Source organism: Cyanistes caeruleus, chromosome 22, assembly GCF_971803275.1.
Source record: "Cyanistes caeruleus chromosome 22, bCyaCae1.hap1.1, whole genome shotgun sequence".
NCBI classification, from domain to species: Eukaryota; Metazoa; Chordata; class Aves; order Passeriformes; family Paridae; genus Cyanistes; species Cyanistes caeruleus.
Genome location: NC_141722.1, coordinates 728,979 through 752,578, shown reverse-complemented (window position 1 = coordinate 752,578; position 23,600 = coordinate 728,979). Strand labels below are relative to the sequence as shown.

At 56.2% G+C, this 23,600-nt stretch overlaps 2 protein-coding genes across 2 annotated transcripts; both read left to right on the top strand.

The window, feature by feature from the left end:
- Positions 1-4,068: 4,068 nt before the first annotated feature.
- Positions 4,069-14,630, top strand: PADI2 (peptidyl arginine deiminase 2). The gene is made up of 16 exons (XM_086860909.1): positions 4,069-4,163; positions 5,559-5,593; positions 5,658-5,899; positions 5,984-6,053; positions 6,194-6,255; positions 6,336-6,453; positions 6,922-7,047; positions 7,524-7,702; positions 8,233-8,336; positions 8,419-8,710; positions 11,123-11,274; positions 11,834-11,978; positions 12,600-12,693; positions 13,401-13,486; positions 13,599-13,727; positions 14,397-14,630. Exons 1-16 carry the CDS (start codon positions 4,069-4,071, stop codon positions 14,628-14,630), a joined length of 2,163 nt encoding a protein of 720 aa, XP_086717035.1.
- A 125-nt stretch (positions 14,631-14,755) lies between these two features.
- SDHB (succinate dehydrogenase complex iron sulfur subunit B) lies at positions 14,756-23,205 on the top strand. The gene is made up of 8 exons (XM_023940268.2): positions 14,756-16,039; positions 16,791-16,915; positions 17,531-17,616; positions 18,754-18,890; positions 20,084-20,200; positions 21,129-21,230; positions 22,389-22,511; positions 22,989-23,205. Exons 1-8 carry the CDS (start codon positions 15,848-15,850, stop codon positions 23,064-23,066), a joined length of 960 nt encoding a protein of 319 aa, XP_023796036.2. The 5' UTR covers positions 14,756-15,847; the 3' UTR covers positions 23,067-23,205.
- The last annotated feature ends 395 nt before the right edge of the window (positions 23,206-23,600 follow it).

The following is a 23,600-nucleotide window of genomic DNA, read 5'->3' as shown; positions in this document are numbered from 1 at the left end:
AGCGCTGTCATTAAAACCGGGCATTTTCTTTAAAACACCCCAAATTTTCCAGCCGGGCTCGGGCGGCGCGGGTGAGTCACGGCCCCGGCTGCAGCAGCAGGGCCATGCCTGAGTAGAGCTGAACAAAAGGAAATGTTTGCTCAGATGGGTCCTTCCCATCCCAACCATCCCGAGGACGGGAGGGACAGGCAGGGAGAACAGGTTATGGGGCAGGCGGGGAAGGGGAAAACACCAACAACCGGAGGCTTCCCAAGGAAATCCAAACTCCTCCGTGCCTCCCGTTTCAGAGGGGCTTTAGGCCCACAGGAGAGATCCCCTTTGCTGGAAGGTGTCCAGCAGATATCCATCTCTCTCCAGGCCATCCCATCTGGAGGATCTGCCTGCCTGCCAGCGGGGAAAGCCGGCTGGAGCGGGAGGGAGGGAGGGAGGGAGGGAGTCCCTGCCTGCCGGGGATGGAGGGAGAAGGGAATTAATTCCCTGTGGGATGAGCCCAGCTGGGCTCCGGGACAGGGGATCTGGGACAGGGATCCAGGACAGGGGATCCAGGACAGGGGATCTGGGATAGGGGATCTGGGACAGGGGATCTGGGATAGGGGATCTGGGACAGGGGATCCGGGACAGGGATCCAGGACAAGGATCCAGGACAGGGATCTGGGTCAAGGATCCAGGACAGGGCTCCCTCCCGCCCTAACTGCACCCCCAGCCCCATGTCTCGTACCCCAGAACAGCGTCAGTAACCCAGGGAGCTGCTCGAGCAGACGGGATGCTCCCGTGGGGAATGCTGGTGGCATTCCCAGCCTCTCCCAGGAGCAGAGATTGTGGATTAAAGCCTTTTTATCCCAAACTCCCGCTGGGAATGGTGCTGGCTCTCCAGGTGCTGTTCCTGGGGAGCCCTGGTGGATCCCTGGGCTGGGAGCTGGGATGCTGGAGCAGCCCCACAACCCCATCCCAAAAAAAACTGGTTTGCACTGGTTTGCACTGGGCAGGGGCCGTGCCCCGAGCCTGCTGGGCTGGTTTGGGCCGAGGCTGGACAGGAACACACCTGAGGCCGGGGGAGCGGGATTGGGGCGCTCTGGAACCCACGGGGAGGGGAGCTGGGATGGAAATCCAGCGGGATCGCCTTCCCTGGGCACCCAGGGGCCCAAACCTTGCAGGGCTGGGTGGGTTTGGCAGCTCGGCCCCAGCCCCAAGCGCCAGGAGGTTTTGGGAGGTACCTGCGCTCCCTCCTCTTCCTCCTCCACCTGCCATCAGCTCGGGGACAGGAGGCTTTGGAGTCACCTGGCCCAGCCACAGCCGAGAGCTTCTCCCTAATTACAGCTTGTCCTGGGAAAGTGGCGCGTGACGGACGGGATCCCGCCTGTCCATCATGCCCAGGGAGCTGAGCAGCCCGCTCTGGGGGGAAAAGCTTTTGGTTTCCTCCCAGTTCCAGCCCCTGCCCCGAATGCCAGCTCCTTTCCCAATGCCAGCCTCTTTTCCTCAATTCCAGTCTCTTTCCTTCCCCACTTCCAGCTTTTCTCCAATCCCAGTCTCTTTTCCCCAATCCCAGTCCCTTTTCCCAATCCCACTCCCTTTTCCCAACCCCAGCCCCGTTCCCCAATCCCACTCCCTTTTCCCAATCCCACTCCCTTTTCCCAATCCCACTCCCTTTTCCCAATCCCACTCCCATTCCCCAATCCCACTCCCTTTTCCCAATCCCACTCCCTTTTCCCAACCCCACTCCCTTTTCCCAATCCCACTCCCTTTTCCCATCCCCAGCCCGTTCCAAGCCCCCCCAGACACCCCCAGGACCCCCAGGAGCAGCCGGATCCCTCCGGGGCGTCGCTCCTCGCCCATCCTGCAGCACCACTCTGCCAAGGAAAGTTTGATAATCTCCCTAAGCCGATAATTACAGCTCATTAATTACAGCTCGTTAATTACCCCGCATGCAGAATTGCAGGCGGGAACCTTTACGAGCCGTGTCAGTCTAATTACCGGCACCAGGGCGAGACATCAAACCAGTTATCAAATCCCGCTGGGCTCGGCAGGGCCTGCGCTTCCTGAAGGCTTTTTTTAGCCTTCTGTAGCTTTATTTTGCTTTTCTTTCACTTTTTTTTTGGTTTTCTTTAGGTATTTCCAGGTTTTCTTTAGGTATTCCCAGGTTTTCTTTAGGTATTCCCACGTTTTCTTTGGGTATTCCTAGGTTTCTTTAGGTATTTCCAGGTTTTCTTTAGGTATTCTCATGTTTTCTTTGGGTATTCCCAAGTTTCTTTAGGTATTTCCAAGTTTTCTTTAGGTATTTCCAAGTTTTCTTTAGGTATTTCCAGGTTTTCTTTGAGTATTCCCAGGTTTCTTTGGGTATTCCCAGGTTTCTTTAGGTATTTCCAGGTTTTCTTTGGGTATTCCCAGGTTTCTTTAGGTATTCCCAGGTTTCTTTAGGTATTTCCAAGTTTTCTTTAGGTATTTCCAGGTTTTCTTTGGGTATTCCCAGGTTTTCTTTAGGTATTTCCAGGTTTTCTTTGGGTATTCCCAGGTTTCTTTAGGTATTCCCAGGTTTCTTTGGGTATTTCCAGGTTTTCTTTAGGTATTTCTAAATGACCCCTGTCAACTCAGATTCCCTATTTTCCTGAACTCCCCAGCTCCCATCCTGGATATCCATCCAGGATATTCCTCAGAACAATCCCGGAATTATTTGGGCTGGAAGGGCTTCAAACCCCACCCCATTCCCCGTTTTTCCACGGGGGGAATGGCAGCAGGGAGACGATCCCCATAAATCCCAGGGACACCCATCCCCACGGAGGGAAGAGGATGGAAAAGGGAAGCCCGAGAGGAATGGAAATAAGGAACATCCACCCGAGCTCTGCTGCTGCACTAATTGCTTGCGGCTTCCAGGATCTGGGGCAGCACTTTGGGCTGGAAAATGAATATTTAGGCGGCTGTTCATAAACGATGCAAACCCAGCGTGGGCGGGAATGGCTCCCGACGCGCTCCGGAGCGGCCCGGGGTGACAAAACCAGCCACCGCTTTCGAGGTTCCCTTTGAAAATAAGCAGGGGGGGGAAAAAAAAAGGAGAGTTCTGTTCTTGCCTCTGGGCTGGGAAAGCGGGAGCAGGCAGGGGTTTTCCCTAGAGAGCAGAAAGAGAGGGTGGAATGCGCCCCAGGGATGTGGACGGGTCCCAAAACGCCGCAAATCCGCGTTGGGAATCCCGGGTTGGGGTCAGGGAGGTGAGGAGGGACCGGGAGCTGGGGACAGCTGGGGGAGCTGCTTGTCCAAGGCTGGGAGCTGGCCAGGCCTGGGGCCAGCTGCCCTCCCTCCCTCGCTGTCCATCCTCGCTGTCCATCCCTCCCTGTCCATCCCTGTCCTTCCTTGTCCATCCCTGTCCATCCCTGTCCATCCCACTCTGTCCCTCCCTCCCTGTCCCTCCCTGTCCTTCCTTGTCCCTCCCTGTCCATCCATCTCTGTCCATCCCTGTCCATCCCACCCTGTCCATCCCACTCTGTCCCTCCCTCCCTGTCCCTCCCTGTCCTTCCTTGTCCCTCCCTGTCCATCCATCTCTGTCCATCCCTGTCCATCCCACCCTGTCCATCCTTGTCCCTCCTTGTGCCTCCCTGTCCATCCCACCCTGTCATCCATCCTGTCCATCCATCTCTGTCCACCTCTGTCTGTCCCTGTCCCTCCCTCCCTGTCCCTCTCACCCTGTCCAACCCATCCTGTCCCTCCTTGTCCCTCCCTGTCCATCCCTGTCCTTCCTTGTCCATCCCTGTCCATCCCTCCCTGTCCATCCCTGTCCTTCCTTGTCCATCCCTGTCCATCCCTCCCTGTCCATCCCACCCTGTCCGTCCCTGTCTGTCCCTGTCCATCCCACCCTGTCCCTCCCTGTCCCTCCCTGCCTGTCCCTCCCTGTCCATCCGTCCCTGTCCGTCCCTGTCCGTCCCTCCCTCCCCCCAGATCATTTCCCGAGGTGTCAGAGGTTCCAGCCCAGCCGCCCCCTCTCTCTCTCCGGTTGCCGCCGCAGCCCCGCGAGCTCCGGGCGGAGGAGGAGGAGGAGGCCGGGGGCAGGAGCAGCAGGTGGCGGTGCCCATGGCCGGGGAGATGCCGGGGGAGCCCCGCACGCTGCGGCTGCAGCACGGGAACCGCATCGAGGCCCTGTGCGTGCTGGGCAGCCACATCCGCGCCGACGTCTTCGGGTGAGGGGGACCCCAAAACCTCCCTCCCTCCCTCCTCCTCCTCGCTTTCCCCCCGTTTATCCCTTCGGGAATCCCTGCTCCTCCGTTTTTCCTGCTGGGAATCCCTGCTCCTCGTTTCTGCTCTTTCCCAAACCCCACAGCTGCTGGGCAGACACATCCACACCCGTGCCCATGGGTGAGTGGGACCCCCCCAAAACTTCCTTTCCTCCTCCTCCACCTTCACCTTTCTCCTCACCTTTCAACCCTGTTTTTCCTGCTGGGAATCCCTGCTCCTGGTTTTTCCCTCTGCTTTCCCAAACCCCACAGCTGCTGGGCAGCCTCTTCCACCTCCACAGATGAGTGGGAGCCACAAAATTTCCTTTCCTCCTCCACCTTCACCTTTCTCCTCACCTTTCAACCCTGTTTTTCCTGCTGGGAATCCCTGCTCCTGGTTTTTCCCTCTGCTTTCCCAAACCCCACAACCGTTTTGATGCAATTTGCGGGCAAAACCTTTCCCGGGCTCTGCAGAGCTGCACAAATCCCTGGAAAGCTTTGAACATCCCTGGATTTACCCCATCCTGCTGGAGGGCAGAGGGATGAGCAGGAGCCCAGGCAGGGACTGCAAAATAAGGGAAGAACAGAAAATCTCACGGCCAAAACCTTGGGAAAGTGGGAAATCCCCACGGCGCCAACCCCGCTTCCCTAACACAAACCCATGGCTGAACTTGGGGATAGTTATTCCCACCCCCTAGGGAAAAAGGAGGCGGAAAAGCTCATTCCAGGCTCGATCCTGGTCAGTGCTGCTGTTACAAACCCCAACCTCGATATTCAAGCCAAGCAGCGCAGTCCCAGCTCCCTTGGCACCTCTCCAGGCCAAATCCCTTCCCAGTGGGATCCCCAGATCCAGGGAACCAGGAAACCGAACCAGTTTTTCCATGTGTAATTACAAGCAATTTAAGGGTTTGAGGAACACCCAGGCGGGAGCGGAGGAGAGCTTGGATTTCCTCCCGCCTTGCCAAGGGTGCGGGGTTGGCGGGACCAGCGGCATCCGAGAAACCTGATCAACGCGAGGTCTCGGGTGTCGGGGCAAAGAGCCCAAAAATAATAACCTGGAAAGGCAGGGAAATTTGGGAAAAGGAGAGAGGGGAAGAGCAAGGGCACATCGGACGGGGAGCAGGGCAGCGCTGACGGCTTTGGGGCCGGGTGAAATCCCCCAGAAATGAGAGTTTCCCGTGGAAAAGCCTCTCGGAGGGATGGCCACGGCGTTTGGAGGAGCCGTTAACCACCGTGCTGAAAAAACAGGGATTTCTGGAAGTGCCAAGCCGGGTTGTTTGGGATTATTACAGATCCTTCCCCACAGCCGTGGCTGCAAACACTCACGGGGCTAAACCGGCCCTGAACCCGGGGTGATTCCAGCTGCCAGGCAGGAGCAGGGCAGGAAGGTGCCAGCGGTGAGCGTGGAGACGCCGGCGTGCCCGGTCTTGGCGGCGTTCTGGGCAGCGGAATGAATCCCAGCGGGAATTCTGCGCTGGCCCTGCAGATCCCTGAGAATTCCGGGTGTTTCTGGCAGGGCGGCCCCCGCCGGGGCCGTGGCCTTTGGCGTGAAGCACACGGAAGGGGTCAGCGTGGACGTGCTGTTCCGCGGCCGCGCCGAGCCCGAGGCCGCGTCCGGCGCCGGCACGCGGTGGCCGCTGGACGAGGGCACGGTGCTGAGGTTCAGCATGAGCCGGGCCAGCTCCGAGGTCAACGACAACAAGGTGAGGAGGAGGAGGGGGATCCCGGGAGCAGGGCGTCCACGGAGGGAGAACATCCCGGCCCAATGCGGGATTTGGGGTCTGCAGGTCACCGTCAGCTTTTACGCAGAAGGAGGGAAGCCCATCAACCAAGCCGGCGTGTTCCTCACCGGCGTCGGTGAGTCCGGAGCGCCGGGAGCCCCTTCTTGTCCCCTCGTGCCCGGAGCAGGGCTGGGGACAGCAAAGGCAGGTTTGCTGGCTCAGGGGGGGTGGCACCCCATCCCCTCGCCCGGGGATGAGGCGGCTCTGTCCCCGCAGGGATCTCCCTGGACGTGGACGCGGATCGGGATGGAGTGGTGGAAAAGAACAGCCCCAACAAGGTACTCCAGCTCCCCCCACCCCACGGAAAACCCACGGGCTCGGGGGATCCCGCGCTCGCTGAGCCCCGGCGGTGCTTTAGGCCAGCTGGGCCTGGGGACCGGAGGGACACGGGGCCATCCTGCTGGTCAGCTGTGACAAGGAGTTCCCCTTCATCCCACCCTCCGACTGCGACAGCGAGCAGGTGTTCAACAGGGAAGGTAACGGCGCCCCAAAACCCCTGCCCCCAAATCCCCACTGTCCCCTCTCCGTGACCTTTCCCAGGAGCCAGCTGCTCCCCACCGGCTGCGAGCTTCCCACGTGGAATTTCTGCGGGATTAATGCCGCGCCAACTCGTTGGAGCCGGGCAGGGCACGGGGGCAGGCGCGGGGAGCGGGCCAGGGATGCTTCACGCAGGTGAGAGGAGCGCGGGGCGAGGCACGAGGCCGGCGGCCAGAAATCCGCCCACCCGTTCCTGGAAAACCCAAGGCACGCGGAGCCGGGCCCGGCGGCGTCCCGAGGTCACGGATGGGCAGGGAGAAGGGAAAAGGGCGTTCGGGTCACGGCCTGCCGGGCACGAGCTCTGGGTTTGCCAGGTGGCGAGGGAAGAGCGGGTTTTTGGGGAGGAGATCCAAACCCCAGGAGGAAAAGGTGGAAAACACGGCTGGATTCGCTCCGTTTGCCCCCAGATCTGCTGGACCTGGCTCAGATGGTGCTGAGGACAGAGGGGCCCCAGCGCCTGCCCCGGGGGTATGAAATCGTCCTCTCCATTTCCGTCAACAACGCCGACAAAGTCGGGGTCTTCCATGTGCAGAGTAAGCATTTCCCCCCCGTTTTTCCCTCTTTTCCATCACCTGGGAAACTCTGGAGATGAACAGGCAGAGGGAGGGGGGACACAAAGCCCTTTATCCAAGTCCACGCGGCAAAGGAGCGGCGGCAAACAGCTCGGTGTGTTTGTAAGGAAAGGCTGAGACCTTTCCCCTCATCCCTCTGGTCCACGACAAAATTCCAAGCCCCTCAACTCCTGCTTCGAGGTGCCTCTCCCAGCTGGATCTCCTCAGAGATCTGAGGGATCCCGCGGAAACGCACCCCAAAAACGCACCGGGAGCCTTCAGGAAAAGCCGTGCTCCCTCTATCCCAGCGTCCCCAAACACCCGGGGTTCAAAACCCGCACCCCCGGGTGGCCCTGCTCACCTTTCCCGTGCATATTTGGGTTACCCCAGCCCTGTTTCCTCGGGCAGGCGCGAATCCCGATAAACCTCGGGATTTCCGTGTTTCCTTTCCCTGGCAGATCCCTTCTTCGGGCAGCGCTACGTGCAGGTGCTGGGCCGCAGGAAGCTGTTCCACGCCGTGCCCTACCCCGGCGGGGCCGCCGAGCTCCACTTCTTCGTGGAGGGGCTGCGCTTCCCCGACGAGACCTTCTCCGGGCTGGTGTCCATCCATGTCAGCCTCCTGGAGCCGCTGGCCGAGGTCGGAAACTCCTGGGAACGTCTGGGAATTTCTGGGAACTCCCAGGAAATCCTGGGAACACCTGGGAACTCTTGGGAGCTCCTGGAAACTCTTGGGAACTCTTGGGAATTCCTGGAAACTCTTGGGAACTCTTGGGAATTCCTGGGAACACCTGGGAACTCCTGGGAACACCTGGGAACTCTTGGGAACACCTGGGAACACCTGGGAACTCTTGGGAACTCTTGGGAATTCCTAGGAACTCCTGGGAATTCCTGGGAATTCCTGGGAACTCCTGGGAACTCCTGGGAATTCCTGGGAACTCCTGGGAACTCCTGGGAACTCTTGGGAACTCCCAGGAACTCCCGGGAACTCCCGGGAACTCCCAGGAACTCCCAGGAACTCCTGGAAATGGGGCAGATGGGAGGCTGCGCCCAGGAGCTTGGGATGGTGCTGGAAGGGAGAGCGATCCCGCTAACTGATCCCAAGAATGACCTCAGGGGAGGGTGTTTTGGGGGGGAGGAACGTCCCTGATCCCTGCTTGGCTCCCTCAGGGCATCCCGCACTCGCCGATCTTCAGGGACACCGTGGTGTTCCGGGTGGCGCCGTGGATCATGACCCCCAACACGCTGCCCCCGCTGAACCTCTTTGTCTGCAGGTACAGCTGGCGCCTCCCCGGCCCCCCGCTGCTGGGAACAGGGAATCTCCCTCCTTCCCACCCTTCCCATCTTTTCCTCCAGCATGAAGGACAACTACCTGTTCACTAAGGAGATCCAGAGCCTGGTGGCCAAGGCTGGCTGCAAGCTGAAGCTTTGCTTCGGCTACATCAACCGCGGGGACCGCTGGATGCAGGTAGGGGGGCTCCAAAAAGCGGGGGAACCCTTCCCTGCCCGTGCCCCACGCGGGATTTCCTCCCTTCCTCAGGATGAGATCGAGCTCGGCTACACCCACGCTCCCCACAAGAGCTTCCCGGTGGTGCTGGACTCCCCTCGGGAGAGAGGGATGGAGCAGCTCCCCGTCAAGGAGCTGCTGGTGAGAGAAGCTTCCCTGAATTCCCTGCGGAGCAGCTCCCAGGGCTCCTGCCCAGCCCACGTTTCCAAAACCTTCCTTGCCCTCGGCTCCAGGTGTGGAATTGGCTGGAAAATGAGAGCAGAATGCTCCACAGGGAGATTCCCTCCTCCCAGCCGCCTCCATTCCCTCATCCCCCCGCCAGCCTCACCCTCCAGGAAACCTCTGATCCAGAGGGGAAAGGAGGAGCTGCTGCCCCGGGAATGATCCTGCCAAGCTCTGGGATTCCTCCCAGGGATGGGCTGCTTCTTCCCTTCCTCCTCCCTGCCTGGGAAAATCCAGCAGCTTCCAGGCGGGAGAGGGAAGGGAAGCAGGAAAGGGAAGCAGGAAAGGGAAGCAGGAAAGGGAAGCAGGAAAGGGTCAGTTTGCTTCCTCGGAAGAGAGCGGGACGCAGCCGGTGGCAGGGACATCCCTGCGGGCTCCTGGGCAGAGGAAAAGGGCCGGGGCAAGTCTGGGATGGGGCGTTTTGGGAGAGCCCAGCATGGAAAACAGCCGGATTGGGTGATCCCTTGGAGATATCCCCACGGGGGAAGGGCAGGACACCCCCAGGCCGCCTCGGAGCCGCTGTCCCCAACTCCCATCTGGGCTCTGGAGCAGCCCCAGCCCCAGCAGGAACAGGAGACGAGGACAAATCCCAGCTTTTGTCCCTTTGGGGAAGGCTGGGGGCTTTGGGGAGCGCTGGAATCCATCCTTTCTCATGCCTGGCATGGGAACATCCAGTCCCGGAGTCATCCAGTGAATCCTAACGAGGGATCTGCCCTCTTTAGGAATTGCTCTGCCTCATATTTAGGGCAGCAATTTCAACCTTGGGAGCTGCTAACACATTATCCTCCAATTTCTGCTTTGAAGCCTGCCCTAATCCGCCGCCCGACCTTTCCAATCTCATTTTCCAGCTAGGAATACTCAGCCCCGTGCCATGGGCACGGGTCATGAGCCCCTGGAAGCCCATGCCAGGGAAAAAGGAGACGGGAGGGAATTATCCCCTCAAAATCAGCGTGGAACTGATAGGACTTGGATGTGACCCTCAAACCCGGGATGAACCAGAGCCCTGACAGTTGAAACCAGGCCGGCTCCGTGGTTTTATTAAGCTGAAATGAGTCGGGAGCAGGTGGTTGCTGCTCAGGCTCTCCCTCAGCACCCAGAGAAAAAGGGATCTGATCCCGGCCGTCCCGTGGAAACGCACCCCAAAACCGCAGCGGGAGCCTCGGGAAAAGCCGTGCTCCCTCTATCCCAGCGTCCCCAAACACCCTGGGCTCAAAACGGGAATTTCCGGGTGGAAGCACCCCCCGGGTGTCCCTGCTCGCTTTTCCCGGCCCTGTGTATTTGGGTTATCCCCATGGAAACCCAACCCTGATGAGTGACCGGGATTTAACTCAAACCTCACGGACACCTGATCCCATCCCGTGTGCTCTGGGCCTGCATCGGCTCCAACCGGAGCGCAGGAAAAGTGGGATTTGGGTCCCATCCCTGCCGGTTTTGCCGTTTTTAACACTCCCCCGGGCTTTGGCACAGTGAGCTGAGCACTAATTACCCCTGCACTGGGCATAAATCCTGGAAATCAGGGCTTAAGCAGGATTCAAGTGCCAGGCAGGCCTTGGGGTGGCTCGTAGCCCAGGGCAGAGTCACCCTGGGGGCTGGAGTTCACCTCCCTCCCAGAGCCAGCCAGGAGCTTCCCTCCCGGCTGCCTAATTAGCTTAATGTGGACACTTAAACCTTGGCTTAATGTGGACACTTAAACCTTGGCTGGGGAGAACAGAGGAGATCTGGTCCTGCTTAATGTGGACACTTAAACCTTGGTTTAACCTGAACATTTAAACCTTGGCTTAATGTGAACATTTAAACCTTGGCTGTGGGATGACAGAGAAGATCTGGTCCTGCTTAACATGGACACTTAAACCTTGGTTTAACCTGAACATTTAAACCTTGGCTTAATGTGAACATTTAAACCTTGGCTGTGGGATGACAGAGGAGGTCTGGTCCTGCTTAATGTGAATATTTAAACCCTGGTTTAACCTGAACATTTAAACCTTGGTTTAACATGAACACTTAAACCTTGGTTTAACGTGGACACTTAAACCTTGGCTGTGGGATGACAGAGGAGATCAGGCCCAGGCTCTCCCGATTATTCCCACACCTCCATGACCCCAAGACCTTTCTCCTCCCGCCTTCCCTGTGCCCTCGCTGTCCTCACCCACCCCTCGGGAGGAGAAAACCACGGGGACATCGCTGCGGGCTCCTGGGCAGAGGAAAAGGGCCAGGGCCACTCTGGGATGGGGAGTTTTGGGAGAGCCCAGCATGGAAAACAGCCGGATTGGGCGATCCCTTGGAGATATCCCCACGGGGGAAGGCGCTTCAGGGCACTTCTTCTTTCCCCAGGGCCCCGATTTCGGCTACGTGCACAAGGAGCCCCTGGTTGAGGCCGTGGCCAGCCTGGACTCCTTCGGGAACGTGGAGGTCAGCCCGCCTGTGTCCGTGGCTGGCAAGGAGTATCCCTTGGGAAGGATCCTCATCGGCAGCAGCTTCCCTGCGTAAGAGAGCGGGGAAGAGCAGCTTTGGGAAAAGCGGATTTGGGAGCCTCGGAAAGCCCCGAAACAAGCGCCCACCAAAATTTGGTTTATTGGGTTAGTCAGACACTGCCTGGGCAGGGTGAGGGCTCCCGGGCTCCTCCAACTCAGTGGCAATTTGTGTCCAAGAATCCAGGCAGATGTTGGTGGGAATTCCAGGAATCCAGGCAGATATTAAAGGGAATATCCTCCCAGTCGGAGAATCCAGGCAGATATTGAAGGAAATGTTCTCCCAATCCGAGTATCCAGGCAGATGTTGATGGGAATATCCTCCCAATCCGAGTATCCAGGCAGATGTCGATGGGAATGTCAACTCAATCCAAGAATCCAGGCAGATATTAAAGGGAATATCCTCCCAATCCAAGAATCGAGGCAGATGTTGGTGGGAATATCCTCCCAATCCAAGAATCGAGGCAGATGTTGGTGGGAATATCCTCCCAATCCAAGAATCCAGGCAGATGTTGATGGGAATGTTCTCCCAATCCGAGTATCCAGGCAGACGTTGACGGGAATTTCCCCCCAGATCCGCGGGCCGCAGGATGACCAGGCTGGTGCGGGATTTCCTCTTCGCCCAGCGCGTCCAGGCGCCCGTGGAGCTCTACTCCGACTGGCTGGCCGTGGGCAACGTCAACGAGTTCGTCACTTTCGTCCCTGCCTCTGACAAAAAGGTACCCCCAGACCCCCCGTGCTGCCCCGGGGCTCCTCCTCCGGGACACAAATCCCGCCGGGAAAACCCCGTTCCTTCGGCACCCCCAGCCGGTGTTCGCTTGGGGTTCATCCCCCGCCCCAAAACGAGGGATCTGAGCGCTAAAAAGGGGATTTTCCTGGGTGTTGATGACCGCAAATAGGAGGGAAAAGATCCAAAGGTATCCAAGAAATTCCAGCCTGAAGTTCCCCTGGGGTTTGTGGCCGCTCAGAGGTTTTTCAGAACATTTCTTTTCCCTCTCACATGGCTTTTTTTGTTTCTGACATGGAGTTTTCCCTCGGGGAAACCCAGCCTTGACAAGGATGGCTCGAAAAAAAGGAATATTTATGCCCACACGTCTTCAGAACCTTTCTCTTCCCTCTGTCACGGCTTTGGCTGCTTCTCACATAAATTTTTCCCTCATGGAAACCGAGCCTTGACCCAGATAGCTCCAAAAAGGAATATTTAGGCCCGCAAACCCTCGGTGGGCGAAACGAGGCGCTGGATAACAGCAAAAACAGCCGATTTTTGGGAGTTTCAGCTCAGGTTTTGGCAGAAGCGAGTCCCTGGGGGGCCGCAGCTGACCCCGGCCGTGTTTCCGCAGCGATTCCGGATGCTGCTGGCCAGCCCGGCCGCCTGCTACCGGCTCTTCCGCGAGAAGCAGAAGGAGGGACAGGGAGAAGCCACCATGTTCAAAGGCAAGGGGACAGTGCTCGGTGGCACAGCCGGGGACACGCGGGGACATTTTTCCCCGGCTGGTTGTCCTTCAGCGGGATGCCTGCCCGCCGCCCCCAGCCTCCTCCAGCCCTATTTCGGGAATCGAGTGGGATGGGAGGGATAAAGGCCCCTGCGTGGAAGGGATGTTTGCTGCCCCGGCATGGAGCCTCTGGAAATGCCAGCACGGAGAGGGACAACTGGCAGCTCTCATGTCACCCCCCAGATTAGCCCTGGATTTTTTTCCCCCTCTTCATTGTGATTTTGATCCACGACGGGGTTGGGAGGAGGTCTCCGTGTCTCCAAGGATACGGAGCTCCAGCATGGAGAGGGACAACTGGCGGATCAGAACCGGGTTTTTTTCCTTTTCGTTGTGATTTTGATCCGTGGCAGGGCTGGGAGGAGGTCCCCGTGTCTCCAAGGGTTCCTCTGGTCACTGAGGGGGTCCCCAGAGCAGGGGTGACCCCATGGAGGGGGATACTCTGGAGAAATCCAGCGGATTCCCTTGGGCAGGAGGATGGATGGAGCCTTTCCAATGTTCCTTCCAACGGGCAGAGATTTCCTCCCCTTCATCTTCCCAAGCTTTGACCCCAGCCTCAAGAAACCTGGATTTTGGAGGCTTTTCCCATCTCTTTACCCCACCTCAAGCCAGGCTCCCGCCAGCGCTGCTGAGGGTGTTTTGTGTGTCCAGGGTACTCGGGGACAGACACCAAGCGCGTCACCATCAACAAGGTCCTTTCCAACGACGCCCTGGCGCAGCAGAACCAGTACGTCCAGGTAATCCCTGACACCCCCGGGTCACAAACCCCATTTCTGGCAGCGACCACCCCGGCGTGGCGCAAACCCCGCGGGGAGCGCTGGAATCCGGGCTCTGCTCCGTCCCCGGCAGCGCTGCATCGACTGGAACAGGGATATCCTCAAGAAGGAGCTGGGGCTGCTGGAGGAGGACATCATCGACCTGCCGGCCCTCTTCAAGCTGGACAAGCAGGGAAAAGCCGTTCCCTACTTCCCCAACACGGTACTGGGGGATTCCCACCCTTGGGTCATCCCCCAAAAAAATTAGTTCAGTCAGCCAGGATGAGTTCCCAAAGTTTTCCTGAGAAAGGAAAATATCTCCAGGATAAACACGGGTCTAACACAGCTTTGGGGTGGCTTTGGGGTTTTGAGGCAAAACCCTTCCGAAGTGGTGAAATTGCAAGGTGAGAGGCACATTTTCCCCAAAGTTTTCCCACAAAAAACGCCCCAGCTGTCTAGGAAAAGGAAATATATCCAGGTGGGTGTGGATGAACACAGGTGTAACACAGCTTGGTGGCTTTCTCGTGCTTGCAGTGCAATTTTGGAAAAAAGTGGTGAAATTGCAAGGGGTGAGGCGTGCTTTAAAGATAAAAAAGGGTGGATTCTGTTGGGTTTGGAATCCTGAGGGAGGGCAGCCGCAAAAAGTGGTGCTGAGGAGGGGGACCAAGGTCTTTCCTTTGGTTTCATCCATCCCAACACTGCTGGTGTCACCTGCAGGTCACCATGATCGATCTGGCCATCCCCAAGCCCTTCAGTGTCACCCATTCTGATGCCACTGTCCCTTGGTGTCACCTGCAGGTCATCATGATCGACCTGGACAGGGACCTGGCCATCCCCAAGCCCTTCAGTGTCACCCATTCTGATGCCACTGTCCCCTGATGTCACCCCACAGGTCACCATGATGGTGCTGGCCAGGGACCTGGGCATCCCCAAGCCGTTTGGGCCGGTGGCGGGCGGCGAGTGCTGCCTGGAGCGGCGGATCCGGGCGCTGCTGGAGCCGCTGGGGCTGCGCTGCCGCTTCCTGGAGGACGTGGCCTCCTACCACGGCAGCCTGGGCGAGGTGCGCTGCGGCACCAGCGTCCAGCGCCGGCCCTTCGCCTTCAAGTGGTGGCACTTCACGCCGTAGCCAGGCCTCCTCTTCCTCATCTTCCTCCTCCTCTTCCTCCTCTTCCTCCTCTTCCGCCTCCTCCTTCCGTGTTTGCCCCCAGCGTGTGTTGCGTGCGATTTGCTTAATAAATGAATTTGCTGTGAGGAAAAAGCCGGGGATTTGGATAATCGTAGGGAGTAACTGGGAGGGGAAGGGAGGGGAAGGGCTCGGAGGGGTGAGGAGGGGTGGAGGTGTTACCAAAATCCTCCGAAATTGTCTCTAATGCTGTTTTTGTAGTGCTGGTGAGTCAGGCATCACTTTAGCCTCAGCCTTTTGTGTGTGGCTGACAGAGCTCCAGCCTCCACATCAATACAAAATGTTTTCATTTGTTTACATGTTTTTAACAAAGAAGGCACTGGTCGTGGGTTCTAATAATTCTTTTCATTGATTAGCATTCTGTCCAATATTGGTTATTGTTTTTTCACTCTTCATGCCATGCCGGGCCACATTCTTTAGTTCTTTTATTATCTTTTTCTCTTCTTTTTCAATCAGGAATACCCAGTTTTCCAGGCCTCAATCTACTCTGTATCTTCTGTCCTTAAAGCGCCACAGATTTAAGATCCCACATGTCCAATCTTCAAATCCCTTTGGTTTTATTGAGGTTTGTCAGGGTTAGCTTTAACAAACGCAAGGTTTCAGGCCCTGATTCAGTGATTTAATGATCAAAATAGAAGAGTCCGTGAAGAAGTTTTAACTTGTGCTGGCTAAAAGTGGCACTGCTTACAGGTAATTATGACAGCTCATTAAAAACTAGTTAGGAAAGTTACATCGTTTCCAAGGGAGGAGCATTTATTTTGTCAGGGGCTGCCCAGGGAGATTTGGAGTCCCCATTCCTGGAGGTGTCCAGGGAAGGGCTGGATGTGGCCCTGGTGCTCTCGGTGCTCTGGGGACAAGGTGGGGATCAGTCACAGCTTGGACCTGATCCTGGAGGGACCTTGGAGAGCTTTTAATCTGGTGGGAAAAGCTCTCTTTTCTGAAGCGAGAATCTGGATTCTTCGCTCCCCAGCGCCCACCCTTTGCCCCGCTGGCACCAGAGCAGGTCCCCTTGGAGGAGGCGGCTGGCACCACAGGTACCTCCACGCAAAATAACGATGCTGATAATTAATGGAGAGAAAACAAGCGGATTTTAATAAAGAAATAGGGCGGTTTAAGCATCGTGGCCCGCCACCCTGCTGTGCCCTACAGCCACACTCAACATGGCGCCCCCTGAGAGCGCCGCCACACTCAAAATGGCGGGCGCCCCCTTCCCGTCAGAGCGCAACATGGCGGCGGCGGGGGCGCTTCCGGGGCGGCTGGAAGTGCGCAGTGCCAAGATGGCGGCGGCCGCGGTCGGAGTCTCCTTGAGACGCGGAGTCCCCGGACGGCTCCTGCGGGCCGGGCCGCGGGCGGTGAGAGACCGGGGAGCGGGGAATGGAGCGAGGGGAGGCGCGGCAGAGGCGGCCGGGGGGGCTGGAGGGGAGGGAGAGAAAGGGGAGTGTGAGGGGGGAGCGGGGGGAATCGGAGCGCGGGATGTGGAAGGGGCTGTGAGGGAATCGGGGATGGATGTGGGGAAATGGGGGCTGTGGGATGTGGAAGGAGATGTGAGGGAATCGGGGATGGACGGGAGGGGCTGGAGGCAGGAGGAGATGAGGTAAAAGCTGGGGAGAAAGGTGGGAGAAGATGAGGGAAGGAGCTGTGGAGAGGGGATGTGGGATCTGGAAGGGGCTGTGGGAATTTGGGATGGATGGAGGGAAAGGGGAGCTGTGGGATGTGGAGGGAGATGTGTGGGAATTGGGGATGGATGGCTGTTTTTCCTTGAATTCGGGGAGATCTGAGGCTGCTTTTCCCTGGATCCAGGATGGGATCTGAGGCTGTTTTTTCCCTGAATTTGGGGAGATCTGAGGCTGTTTTTCCCTGGATCCAGGATGGGATCTGAGGCTGTTTTTTCCCTGAATTTGGGGAGATCTGAGGCTGTTTTTCCCTGGATCCAGGTGGGATCTGAGGCTGTTTTTTCCCTGGATCTAGGATGGGATCTGAGGCTGTTTTTTCCCTGAATTTTGGGAGATCTGAGGCTGTTTTTTCCCTGGATCCAGGATGGGATCTGAGGCTGTTTTTTCCCTGAATTTGGGGAGATCTGAGGCTGTTTTTCCCTGGATCCAGGTGCTCCGTGAGGCGCAGACGGCAGCGGCGGCGCCGCGGCTGAAGAAATTTGCCATCTACAGATGGGACCCCGACAAGCCTGGGGACAAACCCCGCATGCAGACCTACGAGGTGGACCTGAACAAGTGGGTGTCCCTCAGGAATGGGGCCCGGGAGCAATCCCAGCTCCAGGGAATGGCCGGGAAGGGGCTGCTCCCCTCTGGCACTGAGCAGCCACCGTGGCTGTTATCCCAGGAAAAAGCAGAAAAAAGCAGGACACCAATCCACCCCAAACCTCTCCCAGGAGCTCCTCCAGAGAGATCCATCCCAAACCATTCCCAGGAGCTCCTCCAGAGGGATCCATCCCCAGGAGTTCCTCCAGAGGGATCCATCCCAAACCATCCCCAGGAGCTTTTCCAGAGGGATCCATCCCAAACTTTTCCCAGGAGCTTCTCCAGAGGGATCCATCACAAACCCTTCTTTTCCAGGAGCTCCTCCGGAGGGATCCATCCCAAACCATCCCCAGGAGCTCCTCCAGAGGGATCCACCCCAAACCCTTCCAGAAGGATCCACCCTGCCCAAACCCCGCCGGAGCAGCAGCTCCAGTTTCGGGGTGGCTTTGTCCCAGTGAACAATCCCTGGGTGGTGCCCTGGGTGTCAAAGGACAGGAGTTGTCCCCGAGTGTGTCCCTGTGACTCACGGGGACACGCAGGGCTGGCCCCAGAGGGGATCCCTGCCGGTGACCGGGGTTTGTGCCGCAGGTGTGGGCCCATGGTGCTCGATGCCCTGATCAAGATCAAGAACGAGGTGGACTCCACGCTGACCTTCCGCAGGTCCTGCAGGGAGGGTAAGGACAGGGAATTCCCGCCTGGAATCCCCCAGGGAGCTCAGAGCCCCCTCCCCTCCCAGCCCCACTGCAGCCAGGAGCGAGGCTGGAGCACAGCTCTGAGCTCCAGGAATTCCTCCCACAGCTCCCAGTTGTCCCAGTTCCCTTCCCAGCTCATCTGCCGCCTCCAAGTGCGTGGGGAGATCCAGGGGGAGATTCCAGGCTGAGAGAGGGCAGGGCTGGAATGGGAGCTGGAATGGGTGCTGTGGAAATCAGACTGGCTGGAACTGGGAGAGCGCTCTGGATTTCCAGGAACAGCTCCAGGAATCTCCTCCTTGGCCCTTGGGGCTGAGGGCAGGGGTGGATCGAGGGAAAGGGCACCCACGGTTTGGGGTTGTGGCTGCTCCCAGGCTTTTCCTGGGAAAACCTCCTGATTCACGGGTCACACCGGGCTGCTGAGCTGGCAGAGCGCATTCCTGGCTGGAATGGCTCTGGACTGGGGCTGTGGGAGCATTCCTGGCTGGAATGGCTCCGGATTGGGGCTGTGGGAGAGCATTCCTGGCTGGAATGGCTCTGGAATAAGGAGGTGTGGCTGCAGGCAGGGGCAGTCTCGGGGCAGCTGTTCTGTCTGGCATGGGAACGGAGAGCAGCGCTCCCGAGGCAGCGTTTCCTCTGGAATCTGCACAGCAGGGCAGGAATTCCGCACGGGCTGGGGCTCCCAGGCAGCCAAAACTCTTCCCAATCCACTGGAATTCACTGCCCTGAATATTTTCCCAGGACAGGAGAGATTTTCAGGCCGGGCTGGTTCCCTCCTGCCCTTTCCTCCTGCCGCAGGCGCGTGGTCCCGGCTCTGCAGCCGTTCCCAGCTGCCTGGAAAACACCTGGGAGGAAACACCTGGAAAAACCCCTTTCTGAGGGGCTGGGGCCCCTCCAGAGGTGTCACTCCCTCCCTCTGTGCCCCTGTCCTTGTGTCCCTGCTCTCCTCCCCCCTTTGGGCGGTGAGGATCCCACCCATGTCACCCTGGGATTGGAAATGGGATTTTTTTTGGGGGATGCTGGAAGAACCGAGTGGCGTTTCCCCAGTGCTGTTGTGTTTTTTTGGGGAGGGGGCCAGGATGGAGAATCCCACCCCCTGCTCTGCTTTCCCCCCCTCCTCAGGGATCTGCGGCTCCTGCGCCATGAACATCGCCGGGGGCAACACCCTGGCCTGCATCAAGAAAATCGACAGCGACCTCAACAAAGTCACCAAAATCTACCCCCTGCCCCACATGTACGTGGTGAAGGACCTGGTGCCGGTGAGTGCAGCTCCCTGGCAGGGCCTGGCAGCTGCCAGCAGGGTCAGGGGCTGTTGGAGGCTGAGATCCACAGCGTGTGCCCTTGTTTTTAATGCTTAGTTCTAGGATCCAGAAAAACACTGAATTTCGTATAATATAAAATTCATGAGCGTGTTTTCATGGTGATGCATGAGAACAAATGTTAAAGTTAGGTAGGAAAAGTGTGAGTGTGTAAATTAAAAAGTTTCTTAAATCACTGGGTGAAAAAGCAGTTTAGAGAGCAGGAGACAAGGTGGAGGATTTAGGGTGTTGTCTCTTGTCCTTCTTCTTTCTTCCTCATGTTCTTCTCCTGGAGGTTTTTGGGTGGTAGTGAGTGATTGGGTAGAAAATGCCACGGTGCAGCACACAGGTGTTGGGGCATTGGGTCAAATAAATATAATAAATATATTTATTATATTAATATATATTACAATATATTATAATATATATAATATATTATGTTATGTATATTAATATTATATTAATATAAATATATTAAATTTAAAATAAATAATAAAATTAATTTATAATTATAGAATAATTATAATATATAATATATAATATATATTATATACTATATTATATATTATGTTATATATTAATATTATATTAATATAAATATATTAAATTTAAAACAAATAATAAAATTAATTTATAATTATAAAATAATTATAATGTATAATATATTAGAATATATCAAATATTATATATTAATATTATATTAATATAAATATATTAAATTTAAAATAAATAATAAAAATAATTTAGCTGGCATCTGTTAATTGGGTAAATGGACATAGAAAAGACCTTGAAGAGGATCTTTGTTGGCCATTTTACCCTTTTCTATCACAGCTCCTTGTACCTTGTAATGCTGATAAGGAAAGAATAAACAACTGAGACCCAGCAAGAGAAAACTGCCTCCCTCTGGTCAATCCTCAGCTCCAAGGGAAAAAGAACCCAAATCCAAAAGTCCCTAACGAACAAGGGTGTCCCTTGGGTGGGTCCCCGTGACTAAAGGTGGCCCGGAATGCGGCAGGTCCGGGCAGGGAACGTCACCTCCCGGCCGGGTGTAAATTCGGGGTGGTTTAGGTGGGATGTTGGGCAGAGGGGTGGGGCTGGAAGGAGGGGTTTGGGGTGTTTTGGGTTCTCCTCAGATCCCTGTTTTCCTGCCCCAGGACCTGAGTAACTTCTACGCCCAGTACAAATCCATCGAGCCCTACCTGAAGAAGAAGGACGAGTCCAAGGAGGGCAAGGAGCAGTACCTGCAGTCCATCGAGGACCGACAGAAACTGGTCAATTCCTGGGTGAAACCCTCCCCGCGCAGCCCTGAGCCCGCAGCACCTTCCCATTCCCATTCCCAGACCTGATCCCAGAGTGTGGGACAGGATCACCTTCCCATTCCCATTCCCAGACCTGATCCCAGAGTGTGGGACAGGATCACCTTCCCATTCCCATTCCCATTCCCAGACCTGATCCCAGAGTGTGGGACAGGATCACCTTCCCATTCCCATTCCCATTCCCAGACCTGATCCCGGAGTGTGGGACAGGATCACCTTCCCATTCCCATTCCCATTCCCAGACCTGATCCCGGAGTGTGGGACAGGATCACCTTCCCATTCCCATTCCCATTCCCAGACCTGATCCCAGAGTGTGGGACAGGATCCCAGAGCACTGTCCTGGCAGGGATGGGCTGGGAGCAAGGCAGGGATGCAGGAGATCCCAGGGCAGGGATTCAGGAGATCCCAGGGCAGGGATTCAGGAGATCCCAAGGCAGGGATGGAGGAGATCCCAAGGCAGGGATGGAGGAGATCCCAGGGCAGGGATTCAGGAGATCCCAGAGCAGGGATTCAGGAGAACCCAAGGCAGGGATTCAGGAGATCCCAGGGCAGGGATTCAGGAGATCCCAGGGCAGGGATTCAGGAGATCCCAAGGCAGGGATGGAGGAGATCCCAGGGCAGGGATTCAGGAGATCCCAAGGCAGGGATTCAGGAGAGATCCCAAGGCAGGGATGGAGGAGATCCCAAAGCAGGGATTCAGGAGATCCCAGAGCAGGGATTCAGGAGATCCCAAGGCAGGGATTCAGGAGATCCCGGGAGTTTCCCCTTCCTCTCCAGGCCGTGCCTTTCCCTGCTGTCCCAGCTCCTGGTTTGGGAGGGTTGTCCTGCGGGTGCCAGGGGTGGGTCCCGTGTCACCGTGTCACCGTGTCCCCTGTGGTGGCAGGACGGGCTCTACGAGTGCATCCTGTGCGCCTGCTGCAGCACCAGCTGTCCCAGCTACTGGTGGAACGGTGACAAGTACCTGGGCCCCGCCGTGCTCATGCAGGTGAGGACACAGCCCCTGGCACCCGGCCTGGCACAGAGGTGGGGTGAGCTCAACAGAATAACTGCATTTATTTTAGTATTTATTGTTTCTTTTGTTTTAGTGTTTTTATTTTATTTTAGTATGTTAGGATTTCTTTTTATTTTAGTGTTTTATTTTTATTTTAGTATGTTAGTGTTTTTATTTTAGTATTTTAGTATTTTTATTTTGGTATTTTTATTTTGGTATTTTTATTTTATTTTAGTATTTTAGGATTTATTTTTATTTTGGTGTTTAATTTTTATTTTAGTATGTTAGTGTTTTCATTTTAGTATTTTAGTATTTTTATTTTAGTATTTTATTTTGTATTTATGGTATTTTTATTTTAGTATTTAAGTATTTCTTTTTATTTTAGTATTCTTATTTTATATAGTATTTTTGTTTTAGTATTTTGGTATTTATTTTTATTTTAGTATTTAATTTATATTTTACTATTTTTATTTTACTATTTTTATTTTACTATTTTTATTTTACTATTTTTATTTGGTATTTATGGTATTTTTATTTTAGAATTTTATTTTTATCTTAGTATTTTTATTTTAATATTTACATTTTACTATTTTTATTTTAGTGTTTAATCTGGTATTTATAGTATTTTTATTTTAATATTTAATCCGGTATTTATAGTGCCAGCAGTGCTGGTGCCGGTGGTACCGGGCGGTAGCAGCAGTGTCAGTGCTGGCTGTACCGGGCAGTACCAGCGGTACCAGCTGGTACCAGCGGTGTCAGTGCTGGCTGTACCGGGCAGTACCAGCGGTACCAGCAGTGTCGGTGCTGGCTGTACTGGGCGGTACCGGCGGTGTCAGTGCTGGCTGTACCGGGCGGTACCAGTGGTACCAGCGGTGTCAGTGCTGGCTGTACCGGGCGGTACCGGCGGTGTCAGTGCTGGCTGTACCGGGCAGTACCGGCGGTACCGGCGGTGTCAGTGCTGGCTGTACCGGGCGGTACCGGCGGTGTCGGTGCTGGCTGTACCGGGCAGTACCGGCGGTACCGGCGGTGTCAGTGCTGGCTGTACCGGGCGGTACCAGCAGTGTCAGTGCTGGCTGTACCGGGCAGTACCGGCGGTACCGGCGGTGTCAGTCCTGGTGGTACCAGCGGTACCGGCGGTGTCACTGTCCCCAGGCGTACCGCTGGATGATCGACTCCCGCGATGACTTCACGGAGGAGCGGCTGGCGCAGCTGCAGGATCCGTTCTCGCTCTACCGCTGCCACACCATCATGAACTGCACCCGCACCTGCCCCAAGGTACAGCTGGGACAGGGAGGGGACACTGGGGACACCAGGAGGGACACCGGGGGGAGACACAGGGAGGGGACAGGTGACGGTGGCAGTGCTGGGACACCGGGAGGTGACAGGCCCAGGTTGCTCCAGCCAGTCCTGGCATCCAGGAGCAGCCAGGTTCTCTGGGAATCCCGTTCCAGGTTCTCCCCACGCTCACAGGGAGGGATTTGGGGGAGCTTTGGGGTGGGACTGAGGGGCAATGCCGGCACTTCTGGGGGTCAGTGCCAGCAGTTCTGGGGGTCAGTGCCCCCAGGGGAGCTCTGGGGTGGGAATGAGGTGCACTGCCAGCGTTTTTGGGGGTCAGTGCCAGCAGTTTTGGGGGTCAGTGGCCCCAGGGGAGCTTTGTGGTGGGAGTGAGGGTCAGTGCCAGCATTTTTGGGGGTCAGTGCCAGCAGTTTTGGGGCTGGGTCCCCCCGGGACGCTGACCGTCCCCTCCCGCAGGGGCTGAACCCTGGCAAAGCCATCGCTGAGATCAAGAAGATGATGGCGACCTACAAGCAGAAGGCAGCGGCTGCGTGACCTCGGAGTAACCTCGGAGTAACCCTGGAGTGACCCCAGTGACCCCAGAGTGACCCCAGTGACCCCAGAGTGACCCCAGTGACCTCACAGCCGGGCAGCTCCAGCAGGGCGTTACTTGCAATAAAGGCTCTAAAGAACAGCTCGGGCTCCATCCTTTATTAATCATTTCTTAATTAATGGTTTATTAATTAACCGTTTCTTAACTCCCTTCGTGGAATGTTTTACCAGCCCAAACCTCTCTCAGGGCTGGGAATCCTGGGATTGTCTGGGAACAGGGAATGCTGGAGGGGTCTGGAGGCTGAAATCCCTGAGATGAGGGTTTGGAGCTCTGGGGGCAGATCCCGGGGTTTTGGATCCGTCCCGTCCCACCCCGTGGGAGCCTCCTCTGGATTCCTGAGTTTTACCCCAAAACCCGAGAAAATGGGGTGTTTTTAGGGGTGAATCTTCCTTTATTCCCTGATATTTTCAGCTTCCTCCGGTTCGGGGTGTTTGGAGCAGCTCCTGGGGGTGAGAGGAAGGAATTGCTTCAGCTTT